General features: G+C 36.3%; 1 protein-coding gene across 1 annotated transcript in view; it reads left to right on the forward strand.

Moving 5' to 3' along the window:
- Window positions 1-23,546, forward strand: part of myo16 (myosin XVI) — a 203,165-nt gene that overhangs the window by 129,045 nt on the left and 50,574 nt on the right. Inside the window, exons 25-26 of the mRNA XM_067410402.1 lie at window positions 10,169-10,249; window positions 15,869-16,074. Coding sequence (XP_067266503.1) covers window positions 10,169-10,249; window positions 15,869-16,074 — 287 coding nt within the window. The remainder of the gene's footprint in view (window positions 1-10,168; window positions 10,250-15,868; window positions 16,075-23,546) is intronic.

Genomic DNA, 23,546 nt, shown 5'->3' on the forward strand with positions numbered 1-23,546 from the left:
AAATAAGGAAACAAATGTTTCATAAAATATTGATGTATTTATTTGTTCTTTTTAAAAAATTATTTGCAAAGTATTTTATCTTATTTGTTTGTTTAAATATATATATATATATATATATATATATATATATATATATATATATATATATATATATATATATATATATATATATATATTTTTTTTTTTTTTTTTTTAATCTATACATTTATGATATATTATGAATATTATTTATTAAAACAACAAATGAAACAAAATAAGTAAACAAATGTTTCATAAAATATTTATGTATTTGTTCTTTTTAAACAATTATTTGCAAAGTATTGTATCTTATTTGTTGTTTTTTTGTTTGTTTGTTTTATTTGTTTCTGTTTAAATACAATAAATACATATTGTTATAAATTTATATTTGTATAAATATGTATTTATTTATTTAAATATTTTTAAAAGCATTTTATTATAAATAACATGTATTTTATTTATTTATTAATTTTATTTTGTTTAAATGTATGTGTGTGTGTATATATATATATATATATATATATATATATATATATATATATATATATATATATATTTAAATCTATATTTTTATATGATATCTTATGAATATTATTTATTAAAGCAACTAGTAAAACAAAAATAAGTAAATATTTTTATCAAATATTTATATATTTATTTGTTTGTTAATTTTCTTATTTATTTGTTGTTTTTTGTTTGTTTTTATTGTGACAAAAATAATGATTTGTTGAAAGAATGGAGAAAATGGTTTTGATGCAAATTGTTTTGGCTGCTAAAAATATTCAGTGTTGCTTAGAATATTCAACAATAGAAATAACCAATACTTTATGCGTCATTTGGTCACATCGGTCGTGGTTTGTGAACAGACCTTTGTGTATTGTGTGTCTGAGCATCTGTGTCGTATGTATGTGGGCTTCCCTCCATCCACTATGACGTGTTTCTGAACTAGCATTATTTGTACTCAGTGAGACTTCACAATCCTCCACAAGCACATACAGTGACGATCATACACCACATGACTCTGCAACAAACAAGTCAAACATAGTCAGACCAGACAAGCCAGAACAAATTTTCCTGAGCTTTTTTTATTTTTAGCTTATCGAGCCTGTGCTAGGAAGTGTCCTAAATTAGACACCGTTACCCCAAATGCATTCTGTCCATTGATCAGCTTTCCACATCCATATATCCCATTCAGATACAAAACACAGGGCTTTAACCAACCACGTCACACCAGGCACAGACACACACACACACACAGATGCATCACTTGGGGTGTTTGCTCTTCACACAGCTCTACCTCTGCTGCATTTCTCATTCACCCTCCTCCCTTCCCTACCTGCAGTCTGTTTTTCTCTCAGACTCAGTTTGTAGTTCAGCGATGTGCTGTCAGTCTCTCATTGTACTCTTTCTCTCTGTCACAGCCATTAGTTCTGAGCTGACTTCTAGGGTTAATCTTACAAAAACAAGTCAGAATTCACCACAAAATCAAAAGGAAAAATCTGAAATGAACAAATACTAACAACGCAGTGGTAGAAATACTTAACTAATTTAATTATAAATCACTATTTTTATTTTCACAGTATAGTAAAGAGAATGAAATACTGTAGTTAATTCAGTAAAGATTATACTTTATCGTCTTTACCAGGGCCTTCAACTGAGGCTCCAGAACTGTTTTGTAAAATATTTAAAGTTAAATTAAAATCTAAATGTGTGTTTATGTTTATGTGCTTGTATATATGAATAATGATTAGTTTGTGGCTACGAATTGCCATGTTCTTTTTATTTATTCCTTTATTTCAGATAAAGCGTGGCCATATTGTACAAAGTTTCAGTTAAATTTAGCTTAACAAGGAAATTAATTAGTCAAATGTGGCCACAATTTACCCAAAACAAGGTAACAACTTTAAGAATTGGAAGGAATGTTCAGAATGTCTTTTTTTTTTATCCTGCATGTCATGTGTATGCTGTTTTGAGTCTTTTGTTAATAGTTTTTACCTCTATTTTAGTTGTTATGAATAAATCTAATCTTTTGCATCTATCAAATTCTAGACAAAATGAGATGAAGTACCTCTCGTTTGTAGAGTCTGTATTTAACTTGGTTATATATAAAAAAAAAACACTACATAGTTTTGTAATATACTGCACACTGTAAAAAAAAAAAAAAAAAAAAAAAGAATTGCTGATTTAACTTAAAGTTACCTGATTGCCTTAAAATTGAGTTCATTGAAATAAAAAAAAATAGTTAATACAATGAAGGTGATTGTATTAATCAACAGAAACTCAAAATATTATGTTATCTAAACCACATTTGATAACCACAAGTTGATTTGACAAAAGAAAAACAATATTTTATATATATATATATATATATATATATATATATATATATATATATATATATATATATTTTTTTTTTTTATTATTATTATTATTTTTTTTTTTTCTTATACAGTGTATGAAATTTCCGTCACCATATTGTCATATTTTGATCAAAGCAAACAGTGGTTGAAAAATATCCTTCATTTTCTTTATGCAAAACTAAATTTCTCATGATTTTGGGATGAAATTCTGCCTTTTATCAATCATATTTGACCCTTGCTTTCTTTTCTTTTGTCTTTATTTCTTCAGTTCTTGCCTCAGTCTTTTAATTGTATCTGCCATCTCTCCTTTTCTTTTTGTTCTGCCTGTAGTCAGGTCAGTGCTGTGATGTGTGTGTGTGTGTGTGTGTGTGTGTGTGTGTGTGTGTGTGTGTGTGTGTGTGTGTGTGTGTGTGTGTGTGTGTGTGTCTGTGTCTGTGTGTCATCGTGTGTATGAGCTGTCTGATTGACACAGTGTTATGTAAGACAAACCAGTACATGAGCCACGGGCACCCCTGGTTACCCACATACCCTAGTTACACTCTTACATAAGCAGTAATTCAGTTCCCATAGAGTGACTGGGACAGTAATATAAAGTAACATGATGAAATCCTACTGCAGTTTGAAATGAGGGGTTTGGTTGGTTTAGTTTGACTTTTGACGAGAGACATGAAAAAGTTGTGGCAGACTTTATTTTACTTTATTTCATTGTGTGTCATGAAAATGAGGAGATTTAGTGTGGTGTTGGTGGTGGTGTTTTCTGGGAATCAGGGCACCCCGAAGAGATTTTGATTTAAACCAGCAGTTTGATGTGAAATATAATCATTTTCTTTCCTACCGAGTAGCTAAATGACTGAGCCATGTCATCAGTGTCTGTCCTTTCTGGCTTTTTCCACCAGAACAGCTGTTTGACTGAAGAAAAACATTTTTTTTTTTTCTTTTTTTTTTTTTACACTGCACAGTTTGAACCAGTTTTGTTTTTAAAACAATATTATATCACCTTTAATTGCTTTAATATGACTCTTGGGAAAATATATTTTGAATCTGACACCAGATGTACTGAAAAGAACAGATAGTTGTACCAACATGTTTGTCTTATGTCAGCAGATCAGATCTGGGAGAACAAGCAAACAGGCCTGAAATGGCTGTCTTGGTATCATTATTGTTCTTTTTAAAGGGGACATATCATTAAAAGCTGACTTTTTCCATCATTAAGTGCTATAATTATGTCCCCGGTGCATCTACCAACCCAGAAAATGTGTAAAAGAACATCACAGTAACTTTGCTTTGGCAAGCCTTTCTCTGCAAGCATGTGAAAAAAACGAGCCGCTCAGATTTCGCTCTCCTTGTGACGTAGGAAGGGGATCTTGTTATAATATTACCGCCCCTTAATCTGCACGTTTCCACCCATGGCTCCATCATCTTTGTTTTGCACAAAGCATGACGGCACATGCTAGTCGATGAGTTGAATCAACTCCACAGCAACTACATAAATGTATCCACTATCTGTTCAGAAACGTCCAGTTGCATTCTGGAAGTTGTAACTTCTTCCCGAGTCAATCCATCAGTGTCTGACTCCGGTTTGAGCAATGTAAGGCTGAACACTGTTACTGACAATCATCATTTTGGCTGCGTGAGATTCTCCAGCTTTGTTGTTGTTGAGCAACCGAAGCGTGAGCTGTTAAAGCTCTGCCCTCTTCTGGAAAGCGGCCAGGAGCAACAGCTCATATGCATTTAAAGGGACACAAAAACGGCATCTTTTTGCTCAAACACAAATAGGGGCAAAATTGACAAGCTATAATAAATGATCTGTGGAGTATTTTTAGCTGCAACTTCACAGACACATTCTGGGGACACCAGAGAAAAGTGGCATAATAGGTCCCGCAGACTGATTGGTCCTTTACATACAATCTGCAAGTAATTACATCATTACCACATGTCACAAGCTGATTGGCCTCTGACGATCCTGCAACCAATGAGATCGCTTGCTCAACATTTAAATAGTCAATTTAAATGATATATATATTTATATTAGCAGTAGCAAGTCCATATTTCTCTGCAGCAGACAAAAGACATCAGACAAACAGACAAAGAATCAGACATATAATCATAAGTTAACTATAATTAAATTACCGTCACTGCAATCTAGAGTGACTTACAGTGCGCTATTTCCCAGAACAGACCCCCTTCAGGCACAATGATGATGCAGCAGAACTATGAAGTCGGTAACTTTCTGGTTTCTGAGTCACCTGTCGTTCAAATTAAATTAGCTGCTTTTAGTTTTTTAGTATTAGTGACCTAGATCCATTAAACCTTTTGAATTCAATTTCCACAAATGACATGACAGTGATCCAAGTAGAGATTCAAGTACAGGACGTACCGTATCAGGATTATCACCATGACCTGTGCTGCTTTGTATTACGACCTACAGTATTGACAAAGGAAACGCATAGACACAGTCAGCCTTTAACATAAATAATGTCATCAGTATTTCTCTTCAGGGTGAAAATACAGAAAACTGTGTGTATATTACTGAATGTATGTGTTTTTGTTTGTTTGCACTTGAATGATTCATTCATAGCTCTTACAACTCAGTTGCCATGCCAACATCTTCTTTAAAGGGCATGAAGATGAATAGTCAGATCTAGAGCACATCTCCTCCTTCCGCTCTCTACTCTCTCCTGATATACAGTGGCCTTGCTAACGCTAAAGCCATTCTCAAAAATGCATGAATGTCATTACGTTAACAAAATATCAAAGCGAGTGGCATTTAATTTAAAGAAAGATAGCACAAGCACACTTTAAGCAGAACATTTCACAAAAAGATTATAAAATATGTTACAAAATAATAGATGGACATAAAAAAAAAAGGAGGACAAATTATCTGGAGTCTTTCTTGTGAAATGTTAAGTGTATGTTCATAGTTAATATGATGAACTGCACCTGTGGTTACTTCTGTGTGAACTTGAGGAAATCTAAAAAAGTCTATCTTTAAGTCGTGGTACACGTGGTAAATGTAATAAGTATATCTCAAATGGTTTGGCAAATTTATGGTGAAAAAAGAGAAACGGGAGGCCGATCACATGGATTTGACTATTGTGAGTCAAAGTCATAGTGCCACCAACTGGCAGCAGGAAGAAAATGCTCAATTCTCATTTTTTTTCTGATTCACTTCAAACTTCATCAGTATGATGTCAAAACACGGCAGATATAGACCTGCGAAAGGATTTTTGATGCCTTAAGTGCTGTCACCATTGCAATGCATAAAACTTTAATTTTCTTGGGTGCAGTCATAGCATGATTCAAATTCAATTAAATTTGACATGCACATCGGAGTGGTCAGCCAGTAGACATGAGCAAAGCCCTAAAAATGGGCGTGGAGAGGGGGCTCTGTAGCACCACCTTTTGACAAAAGTGGGGAGTTAGTTTTCCCTACAGTTACCAAACTCAGTTCATATATTGTTCTCATCGAGCTGGACAACTTTCTAATTTACTGTCATTAGCTCTGACCAACAGGAAGTCAGATAGTTAGGTTTGAATGTGATTAATAGGCAGGCCCTTAATAATCAGACTCTTAAATTTTAACTACTCATCCTATGGGATTCATACGATTCAGACCAAACTTTCTAAACAGGGTGGGAAGACATTTAATATGTTAAATTGTGAACAGATATTGGATATCTCAAATGGTGTTGCTATGGCGAGCGATTAAAGTAAAAACGGAAACAGGAAGAGCCTCATATCTTGACATAATTATTTTATACTTACCCAGTTCAAATGCATATTGCCCGTCATGCACAGTTTCCCAGAAACCACCGGGGTGGCGGTCCTACCGGGGTTTGGGCCTGTCATTGCTGCTTGCAGCTATATTAAAGTGTTAGTTCACCCAAAATTCTCACCCTCATGTCATTCTAGAGCCGTAAGGCCTTCATTTATCTTCCGAACACAAATTAAGATATTGTTGATGAAATCCGATGGTTCAGTGAGGCATCTATTGAGAGCAATTCCATTCAAACTCTCAAGGTCCATAAAGGCACTAAAAACATATTTAAAACAGTTCATGTGAGTTCAGTTGTTCTATCTTAATATTATTAAGTGACAAGAATACTTTTTGTGCGCCAAAAAAACTAAATAAAGACTTTAACAATATGTATATGGGCCGATTTCAAAACACTGCTTCTGAGCTTTACAAATTGAATCAGTGAATCGGAGCATTAAAGTCGCATGATTTCAGCAGTTTGATAGGAGATCCGAATCACTAATTCAAAACAAGATTCATAAAGCTCAGAAGCTTCATGAAGCAGTGTTTTGAAATCGCCCATATAGATATTGTTGAAAATTCGATATTTTGTTTTTTTTTGGCGCACAAAAAGTATTCTTGTCGCTTTATAAAATTAAGATAGAACCACTGTACTCACTGTACTCAACTGTTTCAAATGTTTTTAGTACATTTATGGATCTTGAGAGTTTGAATGGCTTTACTCTCAATAGAGGCCTCACTTAACCATCGGATTTCATCAACAATATCTTAATTTGTGTTCCGAAGATGAACAAAGGTCTTACGGGTGTGGAACGACATGAGGGTGAGTAATAAATTACATTGTTTTCATTTTTGGGTGAACTAACCCTTTAATATTTTTTATCTTGTTAGTAATTTTTCAAGATGAAAACTTGCTAGACTGAGGTTACTTGCTTATCCATTATTTTTTAGAAAGAAAAAAAAAAAATCATGTTAAAATGTGATTATCAAATATGTTACATCAGGCTTTTGAGGAAGTTTATATATATATATATATATATATATATATATATATATATATATATATATATATATATATATATATATATATATATATATATATATAAGACATATTGAGAGATAAAGAGTGGCAGTCTGCTGTACTATAATGAAAATCTCAGTAGCTTTGTGTTGTCAGTGCATGTTGTGTTTTTAAGCACTTATGTGGATATGTGTATGACACCAGTGTCAAAGGCAAATTTTCGCTCTGTGACAAACTGGACACTAAAGTTAGCCCACCCTATGTTCTTTGTCTCTATCCAAAGTTGCAAATTTAATTTATCCACAAAATATTGTATAAAACATTTGCAAATAAAGCATTGTTTCCATCCCATGTCTTCAAGAGAACAAAATTGGAAATTAGTGCAAAATGTCTGTAATAAAAATGGAAGTACATCGTGTTTTCCTACATCAGACTTGCGTCTCAGACCACGGAGACAAAACATAGGAAACGCTGTCATGTTATCTTGCATTCTTTTGTTTGGGAATGCAATCATGTGAGGAATTAAATTGGGTGGGAATTAAAACCAATCATTCTGATGACAGACTGGTTTAGACATTTCAGAATGATCAAACAAAGTTTTGAGATGCTGTGCAATGAAATTGTACCTCTGGTTAATCCAATCGCATCCTCTGTTGAGGCAAAGTAACGTGAGTTTTTGTTGCACATTGAGGGATTCAGTAAATGTGTAGTTTATGTGTATGTCATCATAGTTTATGCACATGTTATCTTATCAGTTGAAAATAAGAGCATACTTGGCTTTTCCATCCAGCGTTGTTTTTGTTTTGTTGTTTTTATACGACATCCCAAAACGTGCATAAAAATAGATGTATGGAAACATAGCTATTGATTTACATTACAAGATATCAGAATTTCATCCTACTTTTTGACCATATAAATATCAGCAAATGCACCAAATTGCATGTTTTGCTAATTTTTAATAAAATGTTTTTTTTTTTTTTTTTTTTTTTCTCCTCCATTATGAGCTCCATATATCAAATATACACAAATCCGCCGCGCCACCATCTTGCCTGCCGCCATTACTGCGTGCCTGCGAAGTGTGACGGTGTGACACTTGCCGGTGCCCTTTAATGACATTTCAATGAAAAGCGCATCCTGCTCATTAAAGAAAATGTCTGGTGAAAGGGAATATTGGGTAGATGATGTCAGGCAGTGGCCAAAACTTACAGATAAAGGTAATTTATTGACAACATAATGTAATAATGTAAAAATGTAATGTAATTAAGAAGTGTATTAATTGATGACAACAATAAAACCAAACGCTGTAATTACTAGCAGTGTTGCTAATATGTTCAAAAGCTTCACAAGTTTCAAATAATTATTAGGCCATCCTTAAAAATATTCTTGTTTGCCATAACCCGACCGACCCTGTCAATTTAGGACCGAGCCAATTAATTATTTTTCCCCCTTTTAGTCCGACTGACTTGCCGATTGTAATTGCGTTAAGACCCACGGATTTTTTTTTTTACTCTTCAAACAGCTAATACAAATGCAATAAAATGTGAGACACACGCAATTGAAGCTTTTCACACGCTCTCACGCCACATATCCATTTTCTCACGCACAGAAAAATCGCGAAGAGGACAGAGAGACCGACAGACAGAGCAGGTTATTATGATATTATCCCAGCTCTCAGATTCTGTCAATTTTATTACGAAATTCAAACAATAAATACCGTTTTGGTGCTTGTAAATGTGACATGCTAGAAATACAGATTAAAAAATATTACAACATCGGACAACGTATAATGTTATGTTCTTGTAAACATGTTTTTCAAAATGGATTTATGTATTCACACTTACCTTCGTCTGAGGTAAATCTCTCAGAAATGACCGAACGCTGGCAGCCCCTCACACAGAACCTGTTTTGGCTGATATGTGTACTGTATTACATCTTTATTATATTTTTACTTATATCATTAAATCAAGTTGTTATTATAATAAAAAATGCATTATATTTAAATTGTTATTTTTAAATATTACTGCAAGCTGATAGGGCTCTCTGTATGTTTACAGCATTAAGTTAGGCGAGTTGTTTTTTTCTTGAGAAAAATTAATGCCTACCTTGTTTAGCCTACCTAATATTTATCCAAATGAGTCAATATTAAATCAAATCACAATAATAATTAAATAATAATAATTGAATAAAAATAATAAAAAAGTGTAGCTTACCAGAAATTGTAGCCTACCATGTAAACATTGTAACATGTCACTAAACCTAATAAAATTCAGCTTAGTTACTAAAATGTTTTGACAATCACAATACACTTATTGTGATGCAATAATAAAAATATTTACATTTTTTACGACCTACCGACCATTTTTTTATTTTTTTGGCTGTTACGGCAAACCAAAATATTTTTAAGGATGGCCTTAGCCACGACCAGTTGTAGCAATAAAATACATGTTCTTACAGGTATTCAAGATTATTTTATTTATCATCTGGCATGCGATGAGCATCTCGGTTATGTGTTTCATCCACTTTTGACGCACATCTTGGTCCTCCGCTCGACCAAGAACTCTGTGCAATCCATATGGTCGTAAACATGGGCAGTCAATGTGCAACAAAGGTTCGTGGATTACACAAACGGTTTTATTCCAGGCCTGTAGTTTTGTGCTGTTGTTAAAACAACCAACCACACAACACGCTCTTCCCGGCATCACTGGACAGCATACGAACTCAAAAAAACTATATAGCTAACATCTACTACAGCCTACGGAACCAACACGCTACTTCTGCTACAAGGCACGCAGTAATGGCGGCGCTGCTTTACTTCCGTGTTTCGCCGGATTTGTCTATATGATCCACAAAAGTCTGATGTATCAAATGTGATACTCAATGAAAAACACAAATGCAAACTTTTTTTAGATTTTTTTTTTTAAAGTATGTTTTGTCATAAGCTTCATATAAAGGTTCATATCAAAAACTGTGGATGGATGGATGGAGTAAAAGTCTTTTTATTTGCCTCTGCAGCTCCTGAAGAAGAAGGGAGGGATGTCCTTCTTGCAGAGGCTGGAGCGCTGTGGACCAGTCACTGTGGCTGTGCAGCTCAGGGTAAGTCCACATTAGAACCACTGCCAGCTCCCAAACCTGTCCTAATCTGACCCAGCCCTTCCAGGTGCTCATCGTACTCCACTCATTCCTCTTTCCAGCAGCATTGGATCTCATTAAAAAGCCTGCAGATTCACAGCACAAAAAGTTGACTTACATCAAAACATTATAGATCTGCCAGGAAGAGATCTCAAAGGCCCATGTGTTTGTGGTTTGAACAACAGGCTTTAGAAGAAGTGTTCTAGTGTTGTGCCGGTCTTATAGGCCCAGTGTGGTTTGTGGGAAGGAAGGATTTTGGCCTGCTGATGTTTTAGTGATTAGGGTGGGTGATTGTAGATGGTATTGGATTCTGTATGAATGAACAGCAGGCTCACTGTTACAGAGAAAAGCTCACTTCAACACACACCATCACTGACCTTGTAGATGGGAACAGTCATTTTAATTTATCATAAAAAAAAAATAATATATATATATATATATATATATATATATATATATATATATATATATATACACATGTGACACTGAAGACTGGATTAACAATGCTGAAAATTCAGCTTTGCCAACACAAGAATAAATTACGTTTTAAAATATTTTCAAATAGAAAATGTGAAAATTTTCATTTTAAATTGTAATAATATTTCACGATATTAATGTTTTACTGTATTTTTAATTAAATAAATGCACCCTTGGTGAGCAGACAAAACTTTTAAAAACATTAAAAATCTTACCAATCCCAAACTTTTGAGCGGTAGTGTGTATGTATATATATATATATATATATATATATATATATATATATATATATATATATATATATATATATATATATATATATATATATATATATATATAATATGTGTTATATATAGGTTATATACATTAGGTTTAAAAACCAATGCTGTTCTTTTGAACATTCTGTTATTCACAGAATCCTGAAAAAAATATTAAGCAGTACAACTGTTTTCAACATTGATACTAATAAGAAACGCTTCTTGAGCAGCAAATCTTCCTAACACCAAACTTTAGATGCTTCACAAAACATTGGTTTCAAGATAGTTATTTTTATATTTTGCTAGTAAAAAATAGTGGTGCAGGTATGACATCACTTTGTAGGCCAAAACGCGCAAATGAGTTAGCATTTTAGCATGTCTGGTTCCAGATGTCAATGGGTTTTTTGAATGTGATTTCGGTTAAATTGCTGAAATAAGGTCTGTGGTGATCACAAGCTCAAGACATGTTCATGTTTTATTCTACAACATAAAATAAATCAGTATTTTCACCCTATATCACCCTACCTATGATTTTTTTAAGCTGTTATGTGTCTTGAAAAAGGCGGTTGCTAACTAGTGGCTAAACAGGACTACACAGGCACTTGTGGACATTAAACGTCATCATGCCAAAAAGGTAAGCTCATAATTATGCACATCATTATGCTCTTATAAACTAGTCTAACTCAAAAGTTCTGAGAAAATATTTTTAGATAAAAACTGAAAGAGTTGTCAGAACCTTAGTGATTGTGACGTTGAAGTCGAGCGACCGTTGTGTAGTTCGTTTATAGCCTACCTTTAGCTTTTTACTTCTGGTGACTGCATTTATGCTTCAAATTTTATAAAAGTTGTGTTCATCTGTGAAAATTATCTTGATGGTCAAACGTGTAAGTATCATAAACCTTTGTTGATCACAGAGCTTGTTTTTTTTTTTTTTTTTTTTTTTTTGTGATAATCCAAAAGCCTATGGAAAAATCCTGTTGGGTTTTTGTTGAGGAAACCAGTGTGATGCTAACTGACGGTTGGCCTACAAAGTGATGTGATACATGCACCATTCTGTTCCCATCCCTGATGCTGTCAACATAAACTCACACACCTCTCCCTTTCTACCAATGGAAATGTCTCTTTGTAACACACCCCCTTATTAAAATAACGTCACATTCTTCAACACATGCAGACATGTTCTTGCTTTCATCATGACCTCTTTCTCATGGCAGTGGTATGCAGGTATGTTCATACTCACACGCGCTAACACTACGTGACCTGATTTCATACCCTGTGTCTGCACCAGGAGATGTATGCAGAGGTTTATGGGAAGAGCACACAGTGTTCCTGTCTAATCTGTGCCCTCTGTTCAGGGCTGATTACATCATAAAGCGCATTCAATGCGCACCGCTTGCACAAACACATGAGTTATTTATCCACGCCTAAATAGCTCCCAGACGAGAGCAGTAGAAGAGACGTGAAATCCTTCAACGATAATAAATAACATCTAAGTCTAATGTGTTTTTCATTAGTGTTCACCCTCACGGAAAGATGGAACAGCCGTAATTGGCAGCTTTTTTAGTTTATTCCTTTGAATGGCTGATTGTATGTGTTACAGCCTGCGGCGCCGTCTTTCTCAATCTCTTTTCTGTCGGCTGGCGTCAGTAGAAATGTCACATGACGATTGCAGGCTCATTGCCGGCCGTGCTGACACAGCACAGGCTCATACGCCTATGACATCATCATTTAGATCCAGCTTTTTTTAGTTTGTACCTCGTACAGTACAGTATCTCCACACAGAATCTGCATGTGCAGGGCCATGCCGAAACCTCCGCAGATTTACACATTATACACATCTATCATCTCTTGCATGTTTATTCAATATTTTTACAAATTTTATTGTACTTTCCGCTACCAATATAAATATTTTTTCAGCTTCATTTATAGCCCAAAGTATATGTAACAGAGGCCAGATAATTAAGAGCTCAGCAGGTAAAACGTCACTCTCCTGGCCGAAAGAGGTGTGTTATCGACTGATGCTAGAGGCTGTGGTCTTTAGCATCATTGTTAGAGAGCCCGCGTCCCATGCCAGAGACTCTGGTTCAAATCCCACCCACAGTGGTGCAAGTTAAACCGGAAGGGTTGCATTGGTGCCGTGACCCGGATATGAGTGAGGTTTAGGTAGGCAATTCTAACGGATTCCAGCTAGTACAGAGCTGTGCAGGTAAAACCTCACTCCCCAACAGGTGCGTTAATGACTGATGCTAGAGGCTGCACTCTTTAGAGTCAATGCTAGTAAGCCCGTCTCCTATGCCAGAGACATTGGCTCGAATCCTTCCATAATAGAACAGAATATACTGTTCTAATATATAAAAATAATAATAAAAAATGAAATAGTCATAATCAAGTCACAAGTGCAAAATGCCTAAAGTGCAGGGGAACGTATATTCAAAACACAAGCCACAAATAGTTAAATTAGATGACCCAGAGTGATCAATAAATAAATTAAAATTAAAGAAAATATTAAAATAACAAAAGCATAGCCAGAATTGTCAACTTTGTCTTTTTAACTGCAGAGACAATAAACGCTAAACTGGAGTGGCAGTCTTTTTAGCTAAACATTCACAGCATCCAAAAATCTAATTAGAATCAGCTGAAATGTTTTGAAATCACGTGTACCCTACTTGATTGAGAGAGAAAAATCCAGTCTTTTATGCAGTCTGCCCGTGTCCGTTTGAGTCTTTTCAAATAGCACGCTAGTCAGCTCGTTAACGTTGGCCGGCAGAAGCGCGCCGCAGTGTTTGTTGTTGCTGAGTGGTAGGACATGAGCTGTTGGCACAACTTGCATCTTACGTTTTTTGGATCATCTTTTACCATTTCAAAGTGTATCCAATTCTACACTTTAGATTTTCTTATCCCAGACATTATTAAAGATTTAATCCCTGCCGCCAAAATGCCCTCTGTCGGTCACGGATCATGGCAGTGAAGCTTAACCCTGTCACAGGGGTGGTTGAAACAAATTTTATTTCAGCGAGTTGCCAAAGAGACATTTCTCTTTCATTTAGTGTAACCTGTTAGCGTTCCACTGTACTGCCCGCAGTACACATACCTTTCAAAAGAGACCAAAGCCATGCATATACTCCAAATGGTTCAAGCATGCAATTTACTTTCGGTATGCCTTTTTAGGCATTTTAGGCAAATTTTACAGGAATGATAAGGAGCTAACTTGATGTACTAAAATAAGTAAAACTAAAATAAAAATAAATAAAAACTCTATAGATATATTAAAAAAAAAAAAAACAGTTACTAATAAAAATGACAAAAACACACAATTAAAATACTAAAACTGACTAAAATGAAAATGAAAACTAAAAATATAAAAATGACAACTAATCCGAAATATTGATTAAAAATTATTAGGATCTCAATTATACCTAAATAACACTGCCGCATACCTAAATAACTATCCGTCCTGTGGTTCAAAATCTTGCATTCCTGTAGCTCAAACAGTAGACCATGGTGCTAGCAACGCCATGGTCATGAGTTTGGGAATGCATAAACTCAAAAAAAAAAAAGAAATAATACATTGAATGCAATGTCACTTTAAATAAAACCATCTTCCAAATGTGTGAATTTGACTGACTCCCTTGGGACACAGACAAAAAAATGTTGATGCGTACTGGTTGCTCTTTTCCATATGCTAGTGGTGAATGAGAATTCTAAATAACCCATGCACTGTACTGTATTTCAAGTCTCCTGAAGTTGTGAGTCACATGTACCCCTTTTCCACCAAGGCAGTTCGAGTGCTGGTTCGGAGCCAGAGCCTAGTTTCAAATCAGTTCTTTGTCTTTCGACACACAAAGCACCAGCTCCGAACCAGAAAAAGTGGTTCGTAAGTAGCACCAAAACATTGCTGGGCTAGAAGTAAGAACCGCTTGCGTCAGGGGCTGGGTTGCGGGGTTACCGTGACCAACAAGAAACTTGCGACCACCATTTTTGAAATAGCAGCTAATCGAGCTAATAGCAGCTAATCGAACTAATAGCAGCTCGATCGTAATCTCCGTCTATATACAAATTACGGCGAGCCGTGTTTGGATGCCGATGTAGGTTCGCAAAGCCATGAGCATCAACCTTAGTGGAACATCCGCGATTGTTGATAGAAGGCTTGTTCGAGATTCATCGGAGCAGCGCGGACCGATTCGGTGGGTGCCGCCGGTCCGCGGGAGCGTTTGTAGAGCATACGACTCCTTGTACTTTTGGATCGTTCTCGTGGAGCTTTGATGTCATGCGCCGATCGCTTTGCGAGAAGCCGATGCATCTCAAACAAGCCTGGTGTATTTGTGTTTTGCGCTGCTGCGCTAGCTTAGCTGTGAAATATGAGACGTATACAGTGACGCAAGACCTGGCTCTGTGCTGCTCTTTAGCCTGTGGAAAGGCAAACTGGTTCTTAGAAGGCTCGTCAGTTGAACCAACTCCGAACTGGCACTAGCTCTGAAGCTCTTTAGCTTGACAGCTCCAGTCCCCATTACCTTTCATTATATGGAAAAGAGTGGCCTGTACATTTTTCAGCATGTCTCCTATTGTGAGGAAAAAAAAAAAAAATCTTTCATTTTTTTTAATTATTATTTATTTATTTATTTTTATATAATGTCTCCAAATCCATTCTAGAGGTTTTCTTCCAAAGTTATTACTGATTTTGTTTAGGCCTTCTCAAAGTGGTGACAGATGGTGAGAGGAGGATGCACCGTGACTCATGTTGCTACAAAAATGGAAGCAAACAGAGTCATTGAGCCAAACTGATCTGTCTGTATGCAACATTATGTTAACAGCTTCACCTGTCTTTTCCTGCCACTATTTTTCGTTCCAGAACTCTCTGTGTGAGATCACCAGTAAGCTGCAAGCATGTACGCCCCACTTTGTCCAGTGCGTCAGGCCCAACAACGCTGGAAAGCCTGATGTGTTTGACAGCTTCCACGTGTCCTCACAGCTCCAGTACGTGGGGGTTCTGGAGATGGTCCGCATGATCCGGTATGGATACCCAGTCCGGCTGTCTTTCACCAGCTTCCTAAGCAGGTGAGATCTTCAACCCCTCAATTAGGCACTGCTGTGATTTGTAAGGCACTTTCCATGACTAGGCCACAAATAGGTGTGTCATTACTGTTTTAAGCAGTCAACACACACATCCCATGTCCTTTGGAGTACGAACTTTCTATTCATCAAAGAATTCTGAAAAAAAATGTATCACCATTTCCACAAAAATACTAAAGTGACGTGAAGGCCAAGTATGGTCACCCATACTCTGAATTTGTCCTCTGCATTTAACCCATCCAGTTAGTGTAGGAGAAGTGCGTAGTGAACACACATTGCAAACCGTGGAGACACACACACCCACAGTGGGCAGCCATTTTGCTGTGGTGCCCGGGAGTGATTGGGGGTTAGGTGCCTTGCTCAATGGCACCTCAGTCATTTCCTATGAATATTGAGAATCGAACCCGCAATCTTTGGGTTACCAGTATGACTCTCTTACCATTAGGCCATGACTGCCACGACTGTTAAGCAACATATTAGATTGATTTCTGAAGGATCATGTGACACTGAAGACTGGAGTAATGGGACATTATTTAAAATTGGATTAATATTTCACAATTTTACTGTTTTTACTGTATTTTTCTTACTTTTTAACATGAGTCTAGGCTATTATCCACAGTACAACTATATTTAAAAGGTTAGTTCACCCAGAAATGAAAATGTTGTCATTTGTTACTCACCCTCATGTCGTTCCACACAAGACATTCATTCATCTTCGGAACACAAATTAAGATATTTTTGATAAAATCTCATCTGTGTTCTGAAGATGAACGAATGTCTTACGGGTGTGGAATGACATGAGGGTGAGTAATTAATGACAGAATTTTAATTTTTGGGTGAACTATCCCTTTAAACTCATGAAATATTTGTACCCTCCTTGTTATACATTTTTAAATTAATGTTTTTGCCCCATTCCCACCTCAGTGGTCTTGAATTTCTACTGTATCCAATCATTTCAATCAAACTGCAGTATAATACCATTCTTTTAAAATAATTAGTGTGCGGTGGAAATAATAATCAACATTGAAAAAAAAAAATGAAAAATATAAATAATAAAACAAATAATAATAAACTAAAAATAGAATATTTTAATAAATAAAATCGTTTTATTAGCCATTTTATTACTGCAAGGTAATAAATGTAACCTATTAAAAATGTGGGGGCCATTCCTAGAGTTTTTATATCAAGCAGTTCATATCCTGAGTATGTTTCCCATGAGGATCATATATATATTACGTAGAGCCTAACTGAGGTCAAGCCGTCTGTTAAACTCTATTTCTGTGGACATACATTTATGTTTCTATATGCTCAGCACAAGAGGGTTTTCAATCCATTTCTGCCGCCGGGTCAAATGAGGTAAAGCGGCATTCCACTGGAAATCTTTATCGTAAGTGCACTTTCTCAGACGCTGATGTGTGTCTGCCTGACTCCAGCTGTCTGCACTATATGCTCGAGATGGGCTTTCAGTTCAACTGAGGTGAGGCAGAAAGTATATAGTGTGTGTGTGTGTGTGTGTGTGTGTGTAGGTGTGGAGAGCAATGTCTAGGGTGTGACACTGGTTTCACACCATGATTAATGGTCATAGGCCTCAGTGGGAACTGTTTTTCTGAGTGGCCATTTTTCTGATGGGGTGTTAATGGTGCAGTTTTGGAGAGGATGAAGTGCTCTCGGATGGGTCACCCTGATCTCAGCTCAACTTCACGTGACTGGAAGAGAGAGAATTGGGATAAAGCATCAAGGAGAAAGATTGGAAATTGGATTGAAAAAGGGGGCAGGATGTAATTTCAAGAAATCTTCCCTATGCTTTTTAGAATGTGAAAGTAGAAGATAAAAGCGTGAGTGAAAATGAAAGAGGAGCAGGCTGTTCCTTCTGTCAGGCAAGGGTTCAGCGTGACTCTGAGTTCATCTTCCTTGGGAACACAGTGCCTCATCTCCATGTCACACTGACACCTTTAGAATATGCTGTCACCACTCTTTGCACAAACCAGACTTTATTTCAGCGCTGGAGAGGCACATAAAGTTCCCACTCCATCTTTGATACTTTTTCACTCATTTCGTTCCTCTATCCCCCTCTTTCAAACTTAACTTTTGTCTGAAGTTCACAGAGTAATTCGAGTTTTAGGTATTTCCTGTTGAAACAGGAAATGTAGTCAAGGCAGGCTGATTTGCTTCAAAAACATTATTATGTTTTTTTTTTTTTTTTTAATGCTGGTTTTAAGTGTCTTCACATCCCGATAGCAATCACTAAGTTAAGTGGTCTAAATGTATTAATATGTATTTATATTGTCTGTGGAAAGACGCAGGACCATAAAATGTTCAGAGGGATACTATAGGATGTCCTACCTGCCTGTCAGCATATGTTTTTAAATACCCTCTTCACGCAGACATCACCCTGAACAAAAACAATGGGCTTATGCTGCATTTGCGTCATAACTACCATAATTTGGAAGAGATGGAAACCTGTGACGTTATACTCCTAGTGGTTTGTGTCTCGAATGTATGCGTTTCAATGGCAACACTATCAACGGCGGAATAAATCTGCAGCAGTCAGGTGGTACAGGTCAGAGCTCTTTAAGTTGTTTACATTCAGTATTATTGTAATGTTATGTGCTTTGAGACATGAGGTAGTTTAACGCTGTCTCTCATGATGCTTTTGTTTGCACCTTGCTGTACTCATTATTGTGTTTTGGAGGATGCGTGGCTTTGGAGAAGCACTGAAGGGAGGGTGGGATCTTATGCTTTCAAAGCTAGCTCGCTATTGCTAGTCTCTCCGAAAATGTCCTACCCTACCTTTTATTTACATCACAGCCATGGACATGCTTTGCAACTTGCTAATGCTAGTCAAACTGGCAGGTGTCATTAAGGGGGAGGGGCATTTTTATTTTGGAGCATCTGATTTGTAGTGCATGATGAGTCATTGATATTTTTTGTTCAATTTTCCCAGAAGACTATAAAGACTGTAAATTTTAAATGTGTATATTTGCTAAAATGGAATTATGTCAGCTACTCTGTTCACAGTAATAATAATAATAATTCCTTACATTCATATAGTGCTTTTCTGGGTACTCAAATCGCTTTACATATGCAGCATCCACCTGGATGATGTGATGGCAGCCATATTGCGCCAGAACGCCCACCACACACCAGTTTATTGGTGGAGAGGAGACGGAGTGATGAAGCTAATCAGTATATGGGGATGATTAGAAGGCCATGATGGACAGGTGCCAATGGGCAAATGTGGCCAGGATGTCGAGGTTACACCCCTACTCTTTTCAAAGGACATCCTGGAATTTTTAACGACCACAGAGAGTCAGGACCTTGGTTTAACGTCTCATCTGCTTTTTGACAGTGTAGTGTCCCCATCACTATACTGGGGTGTTAGGACCCACACAGACCACAGGGTGAGCATCCCCGGCTGGCCTCACTAAAGCCTCGTTTACACTGCACGCGTGTGTGGTGCGTTACGGCTGCGACGCGGCTACCGGAGCTGATACTTGGCCACTCTAGTCAATGCTTGTGTTTACACCAGCCACGCCGCGGTGCGCTTGAGAAGCGTCCCAGAAGCGGCTCGACGCTATATTTGACGGACGCTGCATCAAAGACGCACAGGTCAAATACAAAATAAAGTCAAAATAATCACCCTGAGTAAACTCCCGCTCATATTTCACATCACTAGGAGGCCAGAAACTGAAGACAAGAGATTCAAAGTTGAAAAACTTAAAATTTCTTTGTTTTTGTTGTCCATAACTGGAATTTTAAGTGTTTTAACTTCATCTGTATGGCTACAGCAAAATAAAATATGGCATAGCAATAAACACAATTTAACCAGGCAAAATATAACCATTTAGCCATTAAAAATCTGCGAAAACAATGTTGGACAGGCAAATCGCGTGGTCTCGCGAATCCAGCCGCTTTGCTTCTGAAATGCTTCTGGTGTGAGTTGACACCGCTCAGAGGACGGAACAAAACCTTGCCGGAGCCGTAATGAACTGCACACGCGTGATTAAAAATCACGATTATTAATCATGTTTATTCTATCAAAAGAGTAATGAAACTATGGCTATTTTGCAAATTCTTTACCAACCTACACTTCACCAAAAGGCCTGTAGGTGGCACAAAGACTTAAATTTAACCAACTATGATAACTTTGTTAGATGGTAAATCAAAACAAAACATGGTTTTGGTGAGCGCTTTGTAATATGTATTCACATTAGATTTTAAAGCAACACAATTCGTTTGCAATAAGACAAACCAGATTCAGATTGAAAAGAAAAATCATTTCTAGCTGATCAACATTATGAAAACTGGTAAAACCTTTAGGAACTAAAGATAAATCAGTGAAATTCCTAATATTACTTCCAATATTTCCAAATTATGTTCATTTTCATAGAGCGGGCCAATATCGTGACGATTATTTAAAATCAATCGAGAGAAGCAGATATCGTTATCGTGATAAAATATGATTAATCGTGCAGCCCTAATTTAATTTAATTTGACTTGACATTTGATATTCAACAGTGCTTTTGATCTGCCTGCATTGACACTATTCTTTAAAAGGAAAAATTATATACCAATTATCAATGTAAAGCTGCTTTGCACACGTCAAGTCAAGTCACCTTTATTTATATAGCGCTTTTTACAATGCAGATTGTGTCAGTGTAAACGAGGCTTAACACCTCTTCCAGCAGCAACCTAGTTTTCCCAGAAGGTCTCCCATCCAGCTAACCAGGCTCAGCCCTGCTTAGCTTCAGTAGGCAAAAATTTTGCTATTTGGGGAATTTGTTTTTTTTTTTTTTTTAAAGTAAATGCTGCTCTACATGAACTCATCTCTGCATGTGCTCTGAGTTTATAACGTGCATTTGGGAATGCAACATGTGCCAGCTATCTTCCCAAACTTGCAATATATATGCTTATAAACTGGCTGTCAAAATAAAAGCTTGAGGGTTTAATGTTTTAAAAATTAAGAGATTAAGAGAGCCATATTATCATATCATATACGTATTAGCATTGTATTTTTGCAGTTTTAATGTATATTATTATTATTATTATTGTTGTTGTTGTTGATATATAATCATAAACATTTGGGCCAAATTGTGCAGATCTAGAAAAAAACACAACAAATATTCTGTTTGTTTGTTTAAATTTTCACATTTTTCATCAGAAAAAATCTAAAATTTCCCCAAATAATGCTGTCCTACTTTTTGTAGTATAGAATAGGGGACAATTTTAGAGTTATTTACTTCTAAATTAATCAAGACTTGAGTGTGAGACTGTTGTTGCCCAAACTTTGATCACATGACAATTTTTTCAAGACAGTGCTGATAGAAATTTATGTATTCAAGCATTTATTTTCAATAGCGAATCAATGTATTGGATAATGATGCTTTTGGTTGTCTTCACTTTAGTTTTAGTTTACGATAACACTGTGTCCATAGTGTCCAATTTTCTCCTTCCCCGCTTTTTTTTTTTTTTTTTTTTTTTTTTTTTGAGCAACGTAATTCAGTGTGCTTTGATTAGATCACACGCTGCTCTTTCTCTCTTGCTCTGTAAAGGATAAAAGGATTACGGTAACATTCCAGTGTGATAATGAATCGGGACGCTGCTGGTCACATGACACTGTAAGTTTCCACTACCTGTCTGTAAACATCATGAATCTTTCAGACAGAAGAGAGAGAGAGAGCAAGAGAGATAGAGAGAGAGATAGAGAGAGAGAGATAAGGTCTACGGACACTTTATCCTCACAGAACATTTTAGCTCCTAGACAGCAGCTCATGTTGACTCTGGATTAAATGACCCAGACATTTGTGACATTGCTTGTGTTTAGACTGGGGGGAAAAATAGCTCAGATTCTCCTGTGATAGTGAATATTGTTTTGATTGCATGAAATGAAGCATATAGCCTCCTGATAGGTGCAACATTGTTGATTATGAGAGTGGTTTCCCTTTTAGAAAGTATAGATATGAGATAGATTAACTGTGCACCAATGTCTTCTTTACTATTGGTTAGGTCCTGATATACTTCAAGCTAAACTGAAGAATGAACTGCTGTGACATCAATTTCAACAAATTCAGGCCAAAACGAAGTTTGTTTGAGGGAGTGAGACTGATAATATCGCACAAGATTTAAATAGACATATTTTTGTGATCATGCTGTGCTTATTTCATTCATTTGTGTATCATATCGTACAAGGTTTAAATCATTTAAATATGCTTGAAGAACATGTATATGTTGTTGTAGTTATTACTCATGGCAAGCTCTGATTCCTATCAGAATAATGTATTCGGCTTCGGGCACATCCCTACTAACAGTATTTATATTTTAAACGTCTTTTAATCCCTAAGCGAAGAAAGAAAACTAACTTTTCTGTAGTCACACGTGGCTCATTTGCATAAAGTAAAACTTTTCTCATCTTTGTCACCGCAAATGGTCTTTGTGAGACATATGCTTTGCATTATTTTAGTTAATCTGTGGCGTCTGCTCTCACATTCCCATGATGTGCTGTTTTTCTGCGAGCGCCTGGATGACGTGGTGCCATGTGCACTGTTTGTTTTTGTCAGAGTGCGTACGTGTGTGTTAGCATCACAAAAAGGCTGCATTGGGCCAGACGGGGTGAGTGGCTGCCAATGGGTTGCAGGCAGACGAAGGCCAGACGATTGTGATGGAAATTTTGGGCTTTTCGAGCGAGAGGTTGTCTGATACGGAGGTCAATATACATGGCCTTTTGTGGGGGATGCTCTGTCAGCATTGTGTGTGCTTTATGACATTCAAGCTGTTTGTATATGTCAGGAAAATGCGTGGCAATGAGTGTTTGGGCTTGTGTGTGTTTATGTGTGCACTCACTCGCTCATGTATATCTATATCAAAATATGTCTAATGCATGTCCTAAAACGGATCTGATTGTTTTTCTTACTCTACAAGGATTTATTCATGCCCCAGTCACATTATGTTCATAAAAAATGTCAGTATTATTGATATTCAAACCTGTTTGTGATCAGTTAGAGTTTTTTGAATCACTTGCCTCAAAAACAAGGACAAATCTGAAGGCATCAGAGGAGCCAGACAGACAAGCATTGTTGATTCAAAATGCTAATGTGAGAACAAATACTGTAAAAATCGATTTAAAGTAAACAAAGCATGATTCACACACTGTTTTCTAATGTAGAACATTTAAAAGTTTGTGAAATAGAAAACTTTTGTAACATTATAATTGCCTTTACTGTCACTTTTGATCAATTTAATGTCCTTGTTGAATAAAAACATATGTAAATATAGCACTAAAAATAACAATGCATGTTAATACAAAGTACTGTCATGAAACTCGAGATGGCGCAGGTTAATAGGTTCTTTAACTCAACCTTCTCGTAATCACATCATTATCTATAGGACATACTGTAGCTATTGGTTCCTGCTGAATCAGAAGCCAATGAGCTTGTGTGCTCAACCTTTAAATACATAAT

This window comes from Chanodichthys erythropterus, chromosome 14 (genome assembly GCF_024489055.1).
Source record: "Chanodichthys erythropterus isolate Z2021 chromosome 14, ASM2448905v1, whole genome shotgun sequence".
In the NCBI taxonomy this organism is placed as follows: Eukaryota; Metazoa; Chordata; class Actinopteri; order Cypriniformes; family Xenocyprididae; genus Chanodichthys; species Chanodichthys erythropterus.